We start from the raw sequence: 20,718 nt of genomic DNA, 5'->3' as shown, positions 1-20,718 counted from the left end.
TCAATTTTAATAAAAAGTTCGTTCAAAATCGGTTCAACAAACTTGAATAAAATTTCAAGTTCTTTAAAATAATTAAACAAGTTTGAACATTAGAATATTTGACTCGATTAGTCTCGTTTTAAATTCCTATTATCTTCTCTTTTTTTTTTAATTAACACGGTATATTCTATTCTACAATTAATTTTACTTTATATAAGAGGGATCTAAAGAGTTCAAAAGAGAATTCGGAGAAAATTGAACCATCATCGCTCTAAACGGGTACCTATGCACCTACCGGTGAAATTTTCAAGAAAGTTTGGATATTTAAATTGCATACGTCCAAGTATAATTTTAAAACTCTTTTGAAATTTTAAAACTCTTTTGATAACCAAACAGTTGGTTTTACGCCCTTTCATCTAATTACTTTAGAAGTAGTTGATTTTAAAAAACAAATTGTTAAAATCAACACTTAGCCCGATAACAATACCAATAAAGTTGACCAAACCAGACCGACCATAATATTTGAACCAAAACAAACATAATAATGTTCGTAGAAGAATTACCTAAAAATTACTCATGACCAAGAAGGAAAAAAAAATGCTAAACTCAACAAGATCATATATCATTTTTGCGTCTGCAGCAAGAACCCCAATTCCGTCTTTCTTGAACAAGAGTTGATGTACACTTTCTACAAATAGAGCATCCTTTTGACGGCGAGAAATATGGTGGGTCTTGTGGTAAGCCAAAAGGCGGCAGTTCATCCTGGTCTTCGTTGTCGTCTGAGAGATTTTTTCCCAATACTATAATCAACGTGCATTTGTTTTCTTGTTCTAAACAAAATGATGATGATGAACAGTAATTTAATCAGCTCAGTAGATACATTAATAGTATGACGAAAATCCATCCAATTATGGTTTTTTTCTAATCAAATTTTAACACAGTCGTCAATTTCACACCTATCCAAATCAACCTGTAGCCTTCGTCCCCTTGTTGCCGTCCCAATATTCTATCATCCAATTCCCTCCCGAATATTCAATCCTCATAAATTCATCACCAAAAACCCATCTCTATAAATTCACGTTCACACCAGAAAACCCAAGAAACTGCTGCCAATGCAACTCATTTTGACAGTAGTTTTATCGGTTTGAAGTGTTTTTCTTTGTTTGGAGTGGAAAAGGAGGAAAACCCAGGTGGGGAAAGATGAGGAAGAGGCCATATAGGAATGGGGAGATATGGGATTTTGAAGCTGAAATGGAGCTGAATAATAATGATAGTCGTTATAGGCAACAGGCTGTTATACTGGGTTTGGATGGTGGAACCACCTCCACTGTGTGTGTTTGCATACCCTTCAATTACACTTGCACTGATAATAATGTTAATAGTGAGGATGGCCCTTTGCCGGAGCCTCCTTCAGTCCTCGCCCGGGCTGTTGCCGGCTGCTCGAACCACAATAGTGTTGGCGGTAATAAACCAACTTCCCCTTCCTTCAAAAAATACTGAGTAGCTTGCTCATTTTTTTTTTCTGGGTGGTCTAATGCATTGGTACAGAACTCCTATGATAGTCTGAAGCGTAGTTTACTAAGGCACAGGTTAAACAGGTAGAGATTTTAGCATTTCTTTTTCGATTTTTGGGTTGTATTGTTCGTCACTATTGGGATTTTAATGTTGTAATTTGGCTGATCATTAGTCGTGTTGTTCTCGATTTACGTTAATTTGTTTCAGAAGGAGGAGCTTTTTGTCTATTTGAAATATTTAAGTGGTGGAAACACGGAAAGATTTGGAACATGTGTTGAAGTGACGGAACAGGGGAAGTTTGAATTTTGCTGTGGATTTAGGTAGTGGAGTGTTTTGAAGCCAAAAGTTGTAGAATTTCCATTGAATGTTGATTCTATTTGTGCCATTCAAAGTTGAATTGCTAGGTAGCTGATCATCGGGGTGCATTCTAGTTAAGTACTGCTCTCGAGCCTCACATGAATCATGACTGCGTAATGGAATGTAGCCTAAGTAAGAGGTTCATTGAGCGCCTTTCAAATGTTTACGGTTTGGTGTCATACCAGTCTGATCAAGCCATTTTGTGTGTCCTAACTTTGTCAAATTGATGAAAGATGTGTATATCCCATTTTGTTTAAAATTTCCCTTTTGAATACAAATTTTGTGACTCCTATACAAGATAATTAAGGTTGTAGACTTGCCCATTTGGTTCTCAATCTGGTTGCAAAAAGTTCAACGCTATTGGTGTATGAGCCTATCTGAGGCAGTGACAACTTGGCTGCTATGAAGTATCATGAGAGGCCTTTCCTTAGGTTTTTCTTTCTGACTCTCATCTTATCAGTCCACTTTTCCTTATAGGAGTGATCTTTATGAATATGAAAAAGTGTCCATGCCACAATTCTTGACCTTTTGAGGTGGAAAGAGTAGATGTGAAGGTTTCATTCGAAGCTTGAATTGTTGACAGATTACTAGTAGCATGAACTTCAATGGGAAAGCAAATAACAGAAGCTCAAGAAGTTTGCTTGTGTGCTTTGTAGAAGTTAAATAAATCTTGCGCAAACAGTTGTATTACCAACTTTCCTCGAGTGCAGCATGAGGTTTCTGGTGAGATAAATATCTCTAGTGGACTGGCAGTATATGTCCATGCGCAGTTCAGTATATGTCCATGTGCAGTTACAGTGTATGCTATAATCTGACGGTGATTTATATATGATGATCAATGGACTATGGCCTAGTTAGGCTCCCAGCAAAGAAAGAGGGGTGGCAGAGTCAACTCGATGACTTCTACTTTTGGTTTTGTTGAATATGATTGAAATGATTGCTCTCAGATCTGAAATTACAATCCATTACCCTTCTAATATAGTTATATTTTTCATTATCATTTCTTGCTGTTGGCTTCTTCATTATTATTATATTTCTCAAACCGTTGTTTTTTAATAGAAACTGCTGCAAGGGAGACATTAGAGAGAGTTATGGCAGAAGCTCTTCTAAGATCAGGTTCAACTCGTTCTGCTGTCTTAGCTGTTTGTCTTGCAGTATCTGGTGTTAACCATCCAACGGATGAGTACCGAATATTAAGTTGGCTCAGGTCCTTCTTTTTCTTGCATCTATTTACTGGTTTATAGTGTTGCAAAATGTTTTGAGACTTCTTCGTTACTTTTAATTTGTTTAACCAACTTAGTTTTTCCTCAAGGGGCTAATCTACCTTTATGCCAACTTCTGTGGTACCTAAGACATAATTGTGGAATAAGAAACTTCAGTTGCAAACAACTCAAAAGGACATAATAAATAGTTTACTTAGGGTAGCAGCAAGTGCGAACAGTGGATACATCAGATATGGGTATTCAGGAATGGCCAACTCAATAGGATACCTGTTTATAGAAATTTATTTTGAATAAAAAAGCTTAACATGTTGATGACACATCTTTTGCATCTCCCGATAATGATATTATCTTTTTCCATTTGTCTGTGCAGACAAATATTCCCCAGCCATGTAAGGTTGTTTGTCCAGAATGATTCGGTGGCAGCTCTGGCAAGTGGCACAATGGGAAAGCTTCATGGATGTGTCCTAATTGCTGGTACTGGAACCATTGCTTATGGCTATACAGAAGATGGGAGGAAGGCTCGGGCAGCTGGTGCAGGACCTGTCCTTGGTGATTGGGGAAGGTATATCATTTCGAGTTTTATACTTGATTTGAAACCTATAGGAGAGTTAGTGATACCCAGTCAAGAGGAAGTATTAGGGAGTGTGACTATTTAGTGGCAAGCAGCTCAATTACATATCCTCAAAAATACCATTTGATTACCTGATGAGTATCTTTACTAAATCAACTCGATTCTTCTTTTCTATCTTAATGAATAAGTCACAGCATGTAGAAACCCCTGTAGGAGGAAATACTTTCCCACCTTCATCCATTTCTATGTTATTATTCCTAGCCTAAGAGAACATCGACAGGTCTTGTTGCATTGTGCACTATTTCTGGTCATAGTCTTGTAGTGTTATAAAATTTGGCAGATATGTTTTATGAACAGACAAAAGACGATGCACTGTGCATAATATATAAGAATCAGATTAATCTGATTATCTTGAGGAAGAGAAGACTAAAATTGAGATTAATTGAGATTGTAATTAAATGGATTTCATGTGGTAGATTGAGACACAATGTGGCCCTAAATACATTTCATATAAGAATCAGATTAATCTGATTATCTTCTTTGTAAAACGAGATTATAAAGGCCAAGTCCTTGATGTATAAATTGGTTCAATTCTCTCTTTCTTGTAATTACCAGATTGCAAGGACTAAAATATCAAATCGAATTTCAAACGGATACCATTTTAAAGCTTTGAATTGATCTTTTCCCATCTTTGGCTGCCTAAGTTCTATCTCCTCTACACTTTCAGCGGCTATGGTATTGCTGCACAAGCATTGACAGCAATTGTAAGGGCTCATGATGGCCGTGGTCCACATACAGCACTGACAAATTGTATTCTACATGCCCTTGATCTATCTTCACCAGATGAACTTATTGGGTAAGTATCTCAAACACAACTCATCTGCAGAATATCTATACCTGTAGTGACTGTTTTGCTTTTTGGAACTGATTAAGTTTTGTACCTAATCATGATAGTAAGCACAATCATTTCCATTCCTAATTAATACTTGCATATCTGGACAATTTGCTTTGCCCTCAGATAAGGGGACCTCAGTCTGAATCAAATAGACAGCAAAAATGTGGTTCCCACAATTAATTCAGCATGTTCATCCAGGAAGGGTATTCAAGTTACTTAAATTGATGATTTACAAGCAGCATATGGTTAATTGTGGTAGTATATAATCAACTTACTGTTTGCATGTAGTCAGACTACTGTTGAGTTCCAGTTTGATCTCATCAATGTGTCCCCTGGATTTGCAGTTTCCCTCACTTTACTCAATGTGATAGCCAGCTGTCTAAGCTTTGGGTTGTTAAAGTTGTATGTTTCTCACAGCCAAATATAATGACTTGTTTTACCCACATAAAATTGATTTGCTTTCATCTGGATAGACTTCCGACATGTGAATAAACTGTGTATTTGTCGTTTTATGTATCCCAATCCTCACTATCATGGACACTTTCCTTTCCCTGCCGGAGTGCAGCATTCTTCATCTTCCAAATAAGAAGAAAATAGTGAGAGATATAAGGAAAAGCTTGAATAAACAATTCCAACTGCTTGCTATATTATATTGACCTTACCATGCTTAGGGAGCAAACCTAAACTACCATACATGCATTTCATGTAGCCCAAACTGCTTTGAATCACTACCCTTCCTCAGAGTGTTGAATTTACGTTACTCCTTTGCATGATTGGTTAGTTCAGCCAACTACTATTTGACAACAATTAAAATTGCTGATGAGGTATTATTGCATTATGCTTTTAGGTGGACATATGAAGATCCATCTTGGGCTCGAATTGCTGCTCTTGTTCCATATGTGGTCTCTTGTGCAGAGGCAGGTGATCAAGTGGCAAATAGAATCCTACTGGATGCAGTTCAAGAGTTGGCCTCAAGTGTCAAAGCAGTTGTTCGGAGACTGGGGCTCTGTGGTGAAGGTATGGTCTCACTCTCAAGAGTTGGAAGTACGTTCTCTCCCTCTCGTGTGACTAGTAGTTTTTTGCTAGAGAGAGAGGGTTTCTATATGGGAGTTATGTCCAACTTTGCTTGAAAGTCCATCAAGAGATGGATGTTCTAACAAGTTAAATTGACTTTCCAGTCGTATTTCTCTTTATTTAAAGACTTTTATTTCTCACAACATGGTTTACCCAAGATTTGTTACTTCTCTTAAAATTTTAATCAAGCATTTATTTTAAAAGTTTAATCTTGTCTCTGCAATTTGCAATTTCTTTTAATTTTTCTGAATAAGTATAAATTTTATGACTGCAGATGGAACAGATCATTTTCCTCTTGTTATGGTTGGTGGTGTTCTTGAAGCAAATAAAAGATGGGATATTGGAAAAGAAGTAATAAATTGTATATCTAAAGACTTTCCTGGTGCTGTTCCCATCCATCCAAAGGTACAGATAAGTGTAGCCCAATGTTTTTTTTTTTTCAACTTTCAAATTCACTGCTTTTATTACAACTCCAGTGACAAGGATTTTGCTTATTCTTATACTTCAGATGTTAATTAGAAAGAAATAGTACCAGAGTTTATGAAATATTGTCATGAGGGGAAACGTCAATTAAAAGTAATGACTTGTTCCATATATTATAAGCTGTATATATCGTGCACTGTTAAGCAACACAAGATATTAAATATGCTACTGATCTTAGTTTGTGTTTACTTGTGGTTCTGATATTGATACCTAGAATATATTCCAATAATATGCTTGGTTGATATGGTAAATATGTCAAAAATGAAGCTATTGATGCAATAACCAAGGTTTCTGATTTAGTCGGACTTGTTAGTTTACTAAACCTTTCTATTACTTCCAGTTAGCTATTTCTGAAGGGGGATGTTTTATTCTTGTTCTTTAAATGTGTTCTTGTAAAAACAAACTTCTAAGTTTGATACATAAGCCCATAAATCTTTTTGGAAATATATCACTTTCTGCTGGGTGGGGGATAATAGAAGTTGAAAGCAAATTTTCATCTGGGAAACATAGGTTTCTGATGTGAAATTCTTCAATTTAAACTGGTTCAATCACCTTTTTGTCTCCCCTAATAAGTCAAATAATATCCTCATTAGAAGACCTTGCCATCAAGAAAGAAGGGTTAATTAAGCAAGGCTAATGACCTGGTCTAAATTTTGCAATTTATTTGAGCATTAGTTGTACTAAACGTGATCATCTAATGATTTTATTGACAGTGAATAATGAACTCTGATGCCTTACATCTGTTTGAAGGAAGAGGATAAGAAATGCTTCTCTTTAGCTTTTATAATTTATCTTTTGTATAGACAAAACTGAAGTAGTTTTTTCTTCAGATCATTTATTTGTAGTTCTAGCTTCAGGCTTGTTCTTGAATCTAGTTGTCCTTTGGTTTGGTTTTGAAATTTGATGCACAGTCCATTTGGAATTGATTTCTAATTTAGGTGGAACCAGCAGTTGGTGCTGCATTGCTTGCTTGGAATTTTTTGATAAGACAAAGTCGAAAGGATGCTATCAGAAGTTGATTACTGAAGATTTCAAGTTGTACAGTAGCAAGGATAAATGGGGGAAAAAAAAAAGAGGAAAAGCACCCCCCCCAAACAAAAAATGCACAGTAGTGACTTATTGCTTTCATTTTTCACACTGTCATATTGTGAAATTGTGTTATCATAGTTGTCATACTAATTTGGTTTTCGAATTTTTTTTTGGGATCTTTAGTCTCGTTTTTGTGTGTTATCCACTATAGGGTTCTATTGTTATTAGCCGGGTTCTCATGTCAGAAGTTGTGAAGATTGAGATTCTTGGAATAAGCATATTTCCTTTCTGGCTGGTGTTTCCTACTCTTATCCTCTTGATTTTTTTTTTTCTCGTTACAGAACATTTATTGAACTGAGTTTTATATTGTTGTATTGCAATTAAACACCAATTTGTCAAACCACATAATGCAGCGCTGCCCCTAAGTTTAGATAATCTGCCTAAAACATGATAGTGTAACATAATAAGTTAGCATATATGTCTTGAAAGAAAAAGGAGAAACTTGTGGAGATTGAATGCAGGAAGGGGTTCCAGAGACATGAAACTATCACTTGTCAGAAATGAAAATATGACAGACAGCATAAGTTTGTACTTCTTGGGGCTCAACACTTCCACCAGAATCCCAGGTTTGCAGGAGGCAGGGTTTGGGGATTCTGATTCCTTTTTACTCATGTTTTTATGACAATATAAAAGTAGTGTGGATTTTCCACTTCACCAATGTATTTTATGCTTTTGCACACAAAAAATTGGCAAAAGTCACCCATTTTATGTTTGTGCTATGATTTTACATTGTTTGTAGTAATTAATCCACTGAAAATCCTGCATATGTAACTAATGTTTCATCTAATTGATCTTTTATTATCTCCCTCAGGTTAATAGTTAAATGTGCAAACTAATTGTTGGAAGCCAAAACCATGTTGGATCTTCTAACATAAGCAGCTGGAAAAAGTTCTAATAGCACAACTTTTAGTCGTTAATGGGGCGTTAATGGGGATAAACACACATCCATCAAACCTGTGATTGGTTAAACACTTGCTTAATTCCTCATTGCAAGATTGATCCTGGCAGAATGTTAAGAAAAACAGGAACATGGAAAATGGTTGATATGCTGAAATGATCTTTAAAATATTCACATACTTCCCTTTCTGTTTCCACAGCGTGTTTGAATTTGCTCATCCCTGCAAACTAACCAAATTATATTGAGTTCTTTTGACCATATTGCAACAAAGGATTGATCTATTATGGCATGTTTTTTTGATTGGTTAAATTTTCCTGAAGCTGACTAAAAAGGGCAGGAATGGATATTCAAGTCCTTTAAGCCAAACGAAAAAAAAAAAGGAACTGCTTGGAAGTAGCAAGTGCCAACATCAGCTCATTTCTTGTTACTAGTCCGTGAATTCAACTCGCGGGAGTTTCACAACAAATTAACTGTGGGAATCTATCTCATGTTGGGTTGCATACTTTGGCACGTCGGATGGTCTGAAATGGAGAAATTCGGGCTCAACACTATCGCAAGTGAAGTAATGATAATAAGAGCAGGCCACTCTAAGCCGAATTATGTGCATCTTGCACACACGGTGTAAGTTACTTTCAATAACACGTAACTCTAGAACAAAATTTTGTGAGTTCCATACATATTAAAATCTAAATCTTACGATTTTTTTTGGCCAAATCTTGGCCATAAACTACCATGGACGTTAACCGTCCCTGCCCCTCCTCCACCACGGAATCATATCACCTGCCACATCTGAAGGATGGTACAGCTCATGGAACCCAAAAAAAAAAAAAAAAAACGGATAAATCCCAGGAGCACATTGAGTGTAACTCCCATTTAGGTCGAGGGTACAAATTCCGCCAACTCCTACTACATATTTCCTCGTTGGAGCACATTGTGTTTCCCTATGTTCAAAAAATTCAAAGAGTGCAGTAGTACACTTGTCTGATCTAAAGTTTCACCTTTCAATTCATATACAAGTCCAGTTGAGTTCTCCTTTCTCGTAGTGTAGGAGTATTGTAGATTGTTGCGATTATTGAAAAAACAATTATGTGTAAAATGACAGTCTTTTTACTGGACGGGTGAATGAAATAAAAGAGGTATGTGCACCTGATACAGGGTCCTCAAATGTTCTGGAGAAATGGTCAAAAGCCCCAAGTTTGTAGCTACTTCGTCCGTGAAGGAAAAAAGAAGTCCACTCTGAACCAATTCGATATTTAACTCTTCTCCCAATCACTGGAAAGTTACTAACAGGAGAATAAGAGATTGCATTGCTCAAGATCATGATATCAGGGTGCTAGAAATTTTGACAAATGTAATTTACTTAGACAACAGCAGTTTGCCAGAAAACAAAATCATCAGGTTTTTATCCCCTAGCAGAAACGGAAATTTCCAGTATCACCTTTCACCTTGAAGATAAGCCATATCAGCCATCCTCATATTTTAGTCGAACTAGTAATAGTTTGCGTACTTTGCACGTAATTATATTAACCCAAATATAACATCAACTTTGATTTTTTTTTTGGTGAAATTTAATTATTTACCTCATAATAGAATATTTTATATTCTCAATTTCGTTAACCAATTGTTGTTACAGAGACTATCTTAATTCAAACTCTTTGATTTTTGGTTTTGAATTTATTTTGAGCGTTTTGGTAAATTATGGATTCAACTTTGATAAACAATTCTTGATACGGTCATGTTTTCACCAAAGTTGTTGTACACTCATAATACTTTTACCATTAAATCATAATATTGTATTTTTAATGTAGCACAAAAGATGTTGTTAAACAAAACATATATGTACACTTGTCAAGTGTGAACCTAATAAATAGAATTCATAATTATTAGTAAAGACTTAAACCATAAGATCAATTTTTGGAGGGTATTTGAGTAATTGAATTGGCTTGTTAGATTTTGTTATCCTAACTGTTTACATTAGACTCACCCCTTCCTTTACTTCTTCACAAGCTTGGTTACTAGCTAGAGTCTAGCTTCACCTTTGAAAAGAAAACCCATGCTTAAATTTTTGATGAAATCATCAAAAATTAACGAATAAAAAATCTTCTATCAACATTTCGAATGTTATTGCGATAACATTTTGAATATTATTTTTTTTCTTATTAAGACAAACAACATGCAATTGTACAATTAGAATGAATTAATTATTTAAGAATAAAATATGTGAACCCTGCTCATATCCAACTTTGCATGAATATTTAATTATTCTACTTTATATCTTTTTAATTAAACTTTTAAATTTTTTATGGATTTGAATTGAATAATGTTAGGTGCATTTGTTGAATTTGGATTATTTATTTTTTTATAAGTGTTATTGAGATTAATAAAGAATGCAAATGATTTATATTGCTCAATTTTCTTAGATTGGATATTTAGTTGTCAATTGAAATTCAATTGATAGAAATGGTTGGATTCTTTTGTTTTTGTATTTATTCATATTGATTAAAAAGCATGTAATTACACATCTATCTCGTGATATTCATACAAAGATTCTCTAAATGAATATCGACTCTTTTCTTTCTATATATTTCTCTTTTGTTCTAAAGCACCTATTCTTTTATACTGATATATTTTACAATTTTAAAATTATGGCTAATGCAGTTGGCCACACAATTTCTAGTAAGAAATTGCTTTGGGTAAGAAACTTTGACACACATAAGAATTGGAAATGGAGTGTAATGGTCGCTAAATCGTTTTAATTGGAGATTTTCATTTTAATTACCAATATTATTGAGATTTAATCATTTGGAATGTTTTATATTTGTAATTACTGCCACAAATTGAAATAAAATCACTCTAATTGAAAGACACAAGAGGGTAATATAGGTAAAACAAAAATGAAGACAAACAAGTTTCATTTCTCTTTTTGGGAAACCAGAAAGTGACTTCATACCACTCTTTTTGCTTAAGACCAGTTTGCATTAATGTATAAACATCAAACTGAAATATCTGTACCAAAACAAGGAAAAAAAAAAAAAACAGATAAAAGATAAGATAGGCAACCTCAAGTGATCACCCAAATAAATGTAATAGGTATCTAATAGTTCGAAGGACTTGACTTGTGGTATCATTATTATATACCAATCCTTTCTTCAAAAGTACAAGAATGTCATCTCTGAGTTCCAGCAGCAAGTTTTAGTCCATTGTAGAACTTGACCCTTGGAAATGTACCAGATCCTTCACAACTTTGACAGAAGCTAAGAACTTCTTCCTTCTTCAGCCGTTTTTCGCGCACCGTTATTTATTGACACAAACACTAAAATAACAAATAAACAATCAAAAATACTAATAAAATGATAAAAACTACCCCAACTAAGAACCCTAAACAAGTTCTCGGGCAACGTTATCGATACAGATGAGGGATTCTGAACCCTGAGTTCCTGGTTCTGTATCAACCTAGAGCACATTGAGTATAACTTCCATTCATTAAGGAATATAGAAAGTGTAAAATGAGAAAAGTTTCCAATCACAGCACTCATTCTTTCTTTGCAATCTTAATGTAGACACCATCTCCAAAGCTGAGAAGTGGGTTTCTTCCAATATTTCCAGTCTTCACTACACTCCACCTTTATGTTTGAACAGCAAAACACCAACTAGTTAGTCACCTCGGCATTGATACAAAAGTATGCATCAGAAAATATTGAATGGTCACAAGTCCTTAGTTAGCTAGTCATGTCACAATATTGAAGTTACCTGTACTTGGTGACCAACACATGGAGAAAAGTTGATAGTAGCACCTTGCTGTAATCAGCACCAGCACACTGTCTCATTCCTGCTCCAAAGGGCATAAAATTTTGTTCTATGGCAGCTTTATCGATGTCCTGTACTCATAACAAGTACAAAGAATTGATAAAATAAATCCATCACTAAGTGGTAATGCATCTACTACTAGAAAGCAGCAGATATGTACAGAATCCTAGCTACAATTCAATTTCCACGTAACTATCCTGGAACTTGTAAAATGATAGAACTCAATGGATCACATTACATTGCTTAAAAATAGCTGGTATGACAAATTTGCAACATGTTGAAAGCATCAAGCAAAAGCAAGCAGTTAATGATGTAAAAGAAGCTAAACATATCAAATCATACACCTCAGAAACAAATGTATATTAAAAAAGCACCTTCCAACGTGAGGGGTTGAATTCAAGTGCATCATCAAAGACGCTAGGATTTAACTGCTGAGCAGAGGCAGCAACCAAAATTGTCCACCCTGCTGGAATTGTGTAACCTATAAAGAGATTCTAGGATGTTAAAGAAGAAAGTTCTTCAACTTGGTTATTTAATCCAAAGATTGGTAGCATAATTACCATTAACTTGAATATCTTTAAGCGCTTTACGTAGTAATCCTGGAGAAACATTTGCCAACCTCAGAGTTTCATGGATTACCTATCATTCACACTCATCATTAAGACATTTTGATAGTTGCTATTTATGCATATTTAAACAATAATTTTTGAACATAGTAGAGACTGACTTGAAGAGTGAAGGTCATTGACTTGTACTCATCCCATGTGGGTGAAGATTTCACTCTTTTCCTGTTCCTTAGTATAGTCTCATGCTCAGACTGGTAACCACAAGAAGTCAGGGTTAGGATGCCATTAAATACAAATATGCATGTATTATCAGTCTGAAACACAAAAAGTATGGAAATTAGAGTACTGTAAGCATCTCTAATGCAGAAGGGTGTTGAGAGAGCTTGAGCAAAGCAAGCGTAAGCGTTGATGAATTTGACTCAAAGCTGGCAAATAAAAGGCCAAACATCACTTGCACTATAAGGTCTTCTCCCAGGAACTTCTCTGTAGCCATGTCATCAATGGCCTGATCGAGGAAGTCTTCTTTAGATGTTCTAAGGCCAGCACGCTTCTCATTTAATTTGCTTTTGATGAATCCCGTTATTTTCTTCTTTGACTAACAAAAAATAAGAGAATCAGATTTACAACTACATCATTAGTGTAAGGTTTAAGGAAATGAAACATATGTTGGAAGATATATGTATACTTCTTTATCTACCATAAGAGAATCAGATTTACATCGGTATCATTCGTGTAAGGTTTAACGAAATGAAACATATGTTGGAAGATATTTGTATACTTCTTTATCTACCATTACCTTCATGCAGTCGTGGAATGCAGTTCTGGGAATGTTTAAAGGAAGAGACATAAGGCCTTCAAGTATCTTGTTGAACTTCTCACTCAAGTCATCTGATGACTTGTCAGAGTCATAACCAAGAAAAACTTTTGCAGTGAAATTGAATACCATCTGCAGTAAGATTTTTGGTAATTTAGAAGATAAAATTCCATAAGCTATTGAGTAAGTACTTGTAATTTGTAAGAGAAAAGGTGAGCTTGTTTAATTAGCTAATATACAGCTCCAAATGCACGTTTCACTTCAACAGACTCCTGATTTGACCAACTGTCTAGAGTTCTGCATGCCATTTCTTCCAGCTGGGGAAGCAACTTCTCCTTCAGTGCCTCCACACCCAAGTAATTCAACGTTCTACTTCTTATGTATTTGTGAATATCACCAACTGCAGTTGTCCTAGAGTCCCCTTCTTGATTAAAAAGCTTAGAAAACGTATCCAAATACCATAACTCTACTAACTTCCCTTCTTGTGAAAGTATGAAATGGTTGACTTTGGGATCAGCTGATACTACAATAGGCCTGCCTGCTAAACTAGTTCGGAAAATTGGACCAAATCTGAAAGACAAGAAAACAGAATAACATTATAATCTGGTGGTATTAGTACAGCACTTTAATTTATTGGATCCAAGATGTAAGTAGGTTGGAAGCATGGTATGGAACAATGGGATGCAACCAAATAGGCGACTTTTTAGAGACAATTTTGGTTAGTTACCTCTTTGCTAAACCACTTATGCACCATATCCTTAGGAATTTTAAAATTTTAAAAATTATTATCCCTTACTGGAATATTAAGGAATCAGATAACTCATAGAAATATTAGTGCGTTAATTATGCTTTCATAAAGTTAAATCAGCTTATATCAACTTTCAAGAATATTTCATATTCTGTTATTTTTAGCTTCCCCTTTACTTTCCCTGAGCAAGAAACCTCCAAAGATTTGCAGAGGGAAGAAATGTTGTGTATCAAAGTTGTTCCATATTACCTATCACTTGTTGCAGAAAATTGAAAAAGAGGAAGAAAAGAATGTAGTAAAGTTGAGAACTGCTGAACATACAATTGTAATAGTAGCATTCAAGTGCTGACTTTTGAACAGTTAATTTTTCCCGGTTCACTAAATGAAGATCTAGCAGAAGGCTTTTATCTTGACATTGCAAGTTTCAATGGTTGAGATCCGTAGTGCATATATAGCTTGATTATCAGAGGAATGAAAAGGATCAATTACACAATACAAGACCCCATCTTTTTCTGTAGCAGGCAAACCAACAAGCCAAGTGATCTATAGCTATCATTGTAATAATTTCTAGTCTTTAAAGCATTCTCTGTTCCACATGGTGCAGTTTTATCATTACAGTTTTCCATAACACCACGTAATTAAGTCATATTTGAAAAGGCCATGGAATGGAAAAATAAGACCATACTTTGAAAGTCTCTTCTTGATGAAGGGATGGAGGTCCAATGAGCGGCTAGGAATGAGTAACTGTAGAGTCTCTCCAATGAGAGGCAATCCCATGGAACCTGGGGGCAGAACTCCATTCTCGCATCTTGGATGCATCCGTCTCCATAACCACTGAGTTGTTAAGATCGTCAAGACTGCTATTACAAACACAACAACTGACAACATCTTCTTTTTCAAGTTGTGTGATCAAGAAACAGTCTATTGTTATACTGCCCAGCTTCCACGCCCTCTCAGGTAGTAAATGTTCAGAAGAAAGTCAGATTATCATATGTTCGACCTATCTTTAAAGTCCAAGCTAAGTAAAGCTGTTTGTCCAGAAACTTGGTTCAAATATTACTTGATAATTGTTCTTGACTAAACATTGGTCAATTAAGAGATGGTAATGATCTAATTGACTAATTCTTGAAGAGACAGAGGAGTCCATGTCCACGTATATTTTCCTTTTTCCTGTTTTCTTTCTTTCGGAAACCAGAAAATGACTTCATCTCACTCATTCTTTCAACCAGTTTTAGTTAATTGGTTTTTTAACCTTACAGTCAAAATATGTGTACCAAGAAGAGCGGATAAAGTCAAGATAGGGAACCTGGAGTTATCATCCAAATTAATGTGGCAGGTATCTGGGACTGGGAGTTCAAAGGACTTCAGTTATGGTATTACAGTATCGAATGTACAGTGGTTTAGTCCTGAGAAATTGAAAATGACAAATCCATTGTTTAAAGTAACAAAATAAATGCTGCATCTGGGCACAACATATCGTCTTGAAATCAAGCATTAATTCGCACTCCATAGTCCATACTAAAACGCTGAAAGGAACCCGCCAGTTCAAATTGAACCAATTCCAATCTATAAGACTATAAGTACATCCCAGAAGATTCATTGGAGGCCACGGCAGTGCAAAACTGGCCTTGGAGACGTACCAGATTCTGAACACAAATGTACATACAATGTATCAGTAACTGTGATCTTTTGGTGCTAAAAAATAAAACTAATAGGACAGAACCCTACTTAAGCACTTTATCTCAAGCAAACTAATTATGCCAATACCAAGCCAAAAAGCCCAATGCATGCCATGGAGTTACACCAGACAATATTAGACCTCAGAATGAGCCTAGGATTGGTGCAGCTCATAGAACTAAATGCAGCTCATTACCTGAAGCAGATTAGGGATAACTCCCATTCAGGTGAATATTAAGTGCAACATGGAGGACTTTCCCAGGACAAACCAATGCAATAATATAGGTACGTCTAGCTTGAACAGAGTCCCTGAAAGTATCAGAGAAGTCTTCAAGAGCCTTGAGTTTGTAGATATTTCATCCTTCAAGAAAATAAGAAGCCCACTTGGAAACATATCAAAATTTAACTTCTCTCCAAAATTTAATTGCTCAAGATCATGACATCAGGACATCAGAAAACTTACCTTAATGTAAGTAACTTAGACAACAGCAATTTGCAGGCAAACATAATCATCAGGTTTTCACCCCCGCCCAGAAACAGAAATTTCCAACATCACATTCCAGCTTGAAGGTACGCCATATCATCAATTGTCATAAATTAGTTGAATAGCTTTCTTTTCAGAAGCATCTGATGCACACCTGACTTTCGGTAGAACCTTGGTCATTCATCCACTGTGAAAAGAAACTCAGTATAGTATAACCCTTTGGCATTGGCCGAAAAATGAGGGCAGAAAGCTGTGGTTGTAGTTTCATACAAAATCAGTAGCCAATATCTAAATTTATATGAGTGAGCAACGATGTGGTGAGATAAGCAATAAGTTGGTAAGAGAGCATTCATTTTGGAACTTGCCTATACAACACGCAAAACAAAGTGATCAACCATCAATCCGATCACATTCTTTAGCAAACTTCCGAAGTTGATATCAATCATTAAAGGTTAACAAATCCAACATTCTTTTTCATTGGATATCTCATCATCAATTAAACTGCCATTTTCTGCATGTATACTGCCAACTTTCTTCATTTCTGAATTCTCAATGAAGAATTCCAATCAGGAGAATGATTGAGTTTACTTGTAATACCATAATTTGTTCCCAGTGACAAATCGTCTATCCTTCTATAACTATGTTGTTTTTTCAGCACATGGCCCTGCAGTGTCATCCTTGGCTGTGCAGCTTCATCCATTTTGACAACAAGAATACAAGTTATATAGCAGCATTAAATCCCTATACCTCTTATCCCATCATCCAACATTTCAAAGCTTTCATCAACTCCACACATTTAAAAGTACACAGTTGTAATTGCATTTATACAAAATATCTCTTCTGGAAACTGCCATACTAACTATTGGTGACCTTATCTTCCTCACCAAGACAAGCTAAGCCAGTACAAGTAACAAAAAAAGTTCTTAGAGTAGGCCTTGCATGATTTTAACACCTGCAAAGAAATTCCTCAAATCCTTATCACTTTGACCACCTTGCACAAGCCCATTGTTCATTGTGGTCCAAAATCCAGCATTCTTCTCTGGTATTTCTTTGAACAACAACATTTCTCTCCTTAAATCTCCATTCAAGCCTTCAATCACTCCTGTCCATGATGAAACATCCTTCTATGGCATCTTCTCAACAAACTGAAAGCTTCATCAACCTTCAATCCTTTGATAGTTAAACCTAACATAACACAACATACACAGGAAAATTGAAAATCATTACATCAACCATTCTTTCTTCAACTCCATGCAGTATATACCTACATGAACCATTAATACTCCAAAATTTCCATTAATAGATACACTGTCTTCTATTATACTAAGATTTCTGAAATTGTACCATCTTTCTTCATTTTTGAATGAAGATTTCCAATTAAAGTATATACTTGCTCAGTTTCACTATGAGATTTATCGCCTACAACAAAAAGATGTATTCCGTTGCCAACTTGAATCCAGCTGCAACCAGGCTGTTTTTTGAGCCCCCGATCCTTCATAATTATCCTGAGCTCTGCAGCTTCTCTCCATCTCCCGCTGCCAGCATATATGTTAGATAGCAGTGCAAAAGAACCAGCATTTTCTGGTTCTGCCTCTAAAAGTTTTTGTGCAGCCAGTTTTCCTATAACTGCATCCCCATGAACATTACATGCAGCAAGAAAAGATCCCCAAGCATATTGGGATGCCTTGCTAGGAAGCTGCTTGATGAAGTTAGAGGCCTCCTTGAACCTCCCATCTCGAACACACAGATCAATGAAGCATGTATAATGATCTTCTCTCAATTTTATGGACCTGTCATTCACAAGCATATCAAGATATCTGAAACCCTCCTCCACTAGACCAGCATGGCTGCAAGCAGTAAGCAATCCCACATACGTCACATCATTTGGATTCAGTCCCATATTTTGCATTTCGTGAAACAATTTTATTACCTCTTTACCGTGTCCATGGTGAGCATAGGCTGCGATGATACCATTCCAAGAGACCAAATCCCTCTGCCCTCTTATCCCATCATTAAAGACCTTCCTAGCTGTTAATAAATCTCCACATTTGGAGTACATACTTATAAGTGCTGAAATGATAAAATCGCACTTCTGATAAACAGTCTTGCTAATTAGCTGGTGAATTTGCCTTCCCTCAGCAAGAGAAGCCAAGTCACCACAAGCAACCAAGACACTTACAAAAGTTCCTTCATTAGGCCTAACCCCACTATGTGCAAGCATATCAGTGAAAATCCTCAATGCCTCCTCACTTTGACCACCTTGCACATGTGCATTGATCATCACAGTCCATGATACAACATTCTTTTCGGGTATTTCATTAAACAGCCTATTTGCCATTGCCAAATCTCCATTTTGGATAAAGCCTGTTGTCATTGTATTCCATGATGTGACATCCTTCACTGGCATCCTCTCAAACAAATCAAAAGCTTCATTCAACCTTGAATTCTGTGCATAACCAGTAATCATTGCATTCCATGAAACAACATTCCTCTCAGGCATCCTCTCAAACAACAACTTAGCTTCATCCACTCTCCCATTCCTTGACAAACCTGCAACCATAGAAGTCCAAGAAATCAAATTCCTTTCTGGCATCCTATTAAAAATCTCCCTGGCCTCCTCAATTCTACCATACTGAATTAACCCCGCAATGACTATATTCCAAGAAACCACATTCCGCTCGTCCATCCTCTCAAACAACCCCAAAGCTCTATCAAGTCTACCACATTTCACATAGCCATCGATCATAGTATTCCAAGAAACAACATTTTTTTCAGGCATTTCATTAAATAGCCTCTCTGCCTCCATAATCCTCCTCGTTTTCACAAAGCCATTAATCATCGCTGTCCAAGTTACCACATTTTTCTTAACATCAACTCTGTCAAACAAATCTCTTGCTTCATCAATCATGCCACATTTCACATACCCAGTAATCAAAGCCGTCCACGAAATAACATCTGGGTCAGGCATTTTATCAAACAGTTCCTGTGCTTCAAGAATTCGACCCTTTTTGCTCAGCCTACTGATCATGGAGTTGGCCCTCGCTACATCTTGATCAACTGTGTAATCTATCTTAGGTATTGAAAATAATTCTGAACTGCATTTGCGTCCTCTAATTGAGTGAAATGGTTTACATGGCCTGAAAAATATGACATTTTCAAGTAAAACCAACAGGTTTGGGTCTGAAAGGCTAAGAAAACATTGTCTTAAAGTGATTATTTTTTTTACTGCAAAAAAGGGTATCATCATTTGAGCTGAACTTTGAAACTGCTAACTAGTAGAAGCAAGCAATAAGAAAAGTTTTTATTTTGCAATGAATAATTAGAAAAGTTAGTTTGCAATTGGAAAGAAAACTTTGCAAGAATTCAAATAAGTATTCATCCGAACTCATCTAATTTTTAGCACAATTCACAGTACAATTTATAAGATTGTTCTCTTTGGATATGTCTAATGAGTGATATAAACTCTAGAGACCATAGCGGGGATGAAAATATACATTTTTTAAAAAGTAAAGCTAAATTTGGAAGAATGGATAAATATAAGGGACAGGACAAGAAATATATTATATGTTTGGATAGAGTTTTATTTAAAACATATTATTTGGAATAATTACTGTAGCACTTTTTGTGATATGATATATGTGAGATAAAAAGGTGGTTGAGAATATAAAAAAGTAGATCAGAAAATGTGTTTATGATGCAAGCGAAATATTATTTGAAAAAATCTGCTATCCAAACATGCTAATAATTTGGACAATGCTTGTTAAAATTTTCTTTTTAAAAAATATATCTTTCATTTAAGATTAGCTACAAATTTACAATATGTTCCTTGATGCGTCACGTGTTATAAAGCCATTCTTTAAAAAACTTCAGTGTAGTGTCACTCTTTAAAAAATCCATATTTCATTTAAGATTAGCTACAAATTATGTGGTTTTACGAGTACTTTTAAAAAAATTTACTGTAATTTTGTAAATCAAAAAAACTTTTACCATAGATGTATTTTGGAAGTGTTTTCAAAATTAAAAGTTTATTGGGGTGATTTTAAATATTTTTACCATAACAACCAACCACCACTAGCCACATTCGCTGCCACCCTCCTCCTCCTCTCTCTTACCTCTTTTACTTTCGTATCATTTCTCTTTCGTATCATTTCTTTTTCCTGCTTCTCCCTCTTCTCTTTCCTCCTCCTCCTTCCTTTTCTTCCTTCCTTTTCCCGACAATCCTCTTCCTCTCCCTTTTTACCGTGATCAAATTTCGTCGTGACCAAATGAGAAGGAAGGAAAGGAAGAGGGCTTGCGAGAGAAGGAGGGAAAGAGAGGATGGGGAGGGGGAAGGAGAGGGAAAGGAAGAGGGAGGGAAGAGAAGCGGCGGCGGTGGTGCAGGAGGGGAAGGATGGTGGCAATGGCGGTATGTGTAGATGGTGGTGATAGGTGGGAGAAGAAATAAGTGGTAAGGTTTATTTTATTTTTATATATTGTTTTATATTTTTGTTATGTGTACTTGAAATTATGTGTATTTAGAATATTTTTGAAGATGTTTT

The 20,718-nt window shown here is 35.7% G+C and overlaps 2 protein-coding genes across 4 annotated transcripts; one reads left to right on the top strand and one right to left on the bottom strand.

Moving 5' to 3' along the window:
• The first annotated feature begins 754 nt into the window (after positions 1-754).
• On the top strand, positions 755-7,431 carry LOC113689935 (uncharacterized). The gene is made up of 7 exons (XM_027207756.2): positions 755-1,441; positions 2,911-3,058; positions 3,445-3,636; positions 4,373-4,501; positions 5,388-5,557; positions 5,889-6,019; positions 7,036-7,431. The coding sequence occupies exons 1-7, from the start codon at positions 1,180-1,182 to the stop codon at positions 7,114-7,116; spliced, it is 1,113 nt and encodes a 370-aa protein (XP_027063557.2). The 5' UTR covers positions 755-1,179; the 3' UTR covers positions 7,117-7,431.
• A 3,700-nt stretch (positions 7,432-11,131) lies between these two features.
• Positions 11,132-19,724, bottom strand: LOC113743641 (beta-amyrin 16-alpha-hydroxylase CYP87D16-like). Of its 3 annotated transcripts, XM_072048244.1 has the most exons (10): positions 15,893-17,502; positions 14,705-15,665; positions 13,511-13,841; positions 13,254-13,403; positions 12,804-13,052; positions 12,619-12,708; positions 12,452-12,530; positions 12,266-12,372; positions 11,835-11,962; positions 11,132-11,707 (listed from the first exon to the last, which is right to left on the bottom strand). In XM_072048244.1, exons 2-10 carry the CDS (start codon positions 14,905-14,907, stop codon positions 11,617-11,619), a joined length of 1,428 nt encoding a protein of 475 aa, XP_071904345.1. In that variant the 5' UTR covers positions 14,908-15,665; positions 15,893-17,502; the 3' UTR covers positions 11,132-11,616. The 3 variants fall into 3 exon arrangements, 1 of the variants encoding a protein (XP_071904345.1); XR_011814004.1 differs by lacking the exons at positions 11,132-11,707; positions 11,835-11,962; positions 12,266-12,372; ... (3 more) ...; positions 13,254-13,403; positions 13,511-13,841 and having other exon boundaries at positions 15,367-15,665; positions 15,893-16,057; positions 16,160-19,724; XR_011814005.1 differs by lacking the exons at positions 11,132-11,707; positions 11,835-11,962; positions 12,266-12,372; ... (3 more) ...; positions 13,254-13,403; positions 13,511-13,841 and having other exon boundaries at positions 15,367-15,665; positions 15,893-16,005; positions 16,160-19,724.
• Positions 19,725-20,718: the final 994 nt, after the last annotated feature.

This window comes from Coffea arabica, chromosome 5e, assembly GCF_036785885.1.
Source record: "Coffea arabica cultivar ET-39 chromosome 5e, Coffea Arabica ET-39 HiFi, whole genome shotgun sequence".
Lineage (NCBI taxonomy): Eukaryota > Viridiplantae > Streptophyta > Magnoliopsida > Gentianales > Rubiaceae > Coffea > Coffea arabica.
The sequence above is the reverse complement of the archived record's forward strand: the minus strand, read 5'-3'. Positions and strand labels throughout refer to the sequence as shown.

Bases quoted from the DNA above. Each gene is read 5' to 3' on its own strand.
- LOC113689935 (XM_027207756.2), top strand. From the start codon at position 1,180: ATGAGGAAGAGGCCATATAGGAATGGGGAGATATGGGATTTTGAAGCT. The intron at 1,442-2,910 runs GTAATAAACCAA...GTTTTTTAATAG, and splicing joins GAACCACAATAGTGTTGGCG to AAACTGCTGCAAGGGAGACA. The intron at 6,020-7,035 runs GTACAGATAAGT...TTTCTAATTTAG, and splicing joins CTGTTCCCATCCATCCAAAG to GTGGAACCAGCAGTTGGTGC.
- LOC113743641 (XM_072048244.1), bottom strand. From the start codon at position 14,907: ATGTTGTCAGTTGTTGTGTTTGTAATAGCAGTCTTGACGATCTTAACA. The intron at 13,053-13,253 runs GTAATGGTAGAT...ATTTTTTGTTAG, and splicing joins CATTCCACGACTGCATGAAG to TCAAAGAAGAAAATAACGGG. The intron at 11,708-11,834 runs GTAACTTCAATA...TCAAACATAAAG, and splicing joins GTGTTGGTCACCAAGTACAG to GTGGAGTGTAGTGAAGACTG.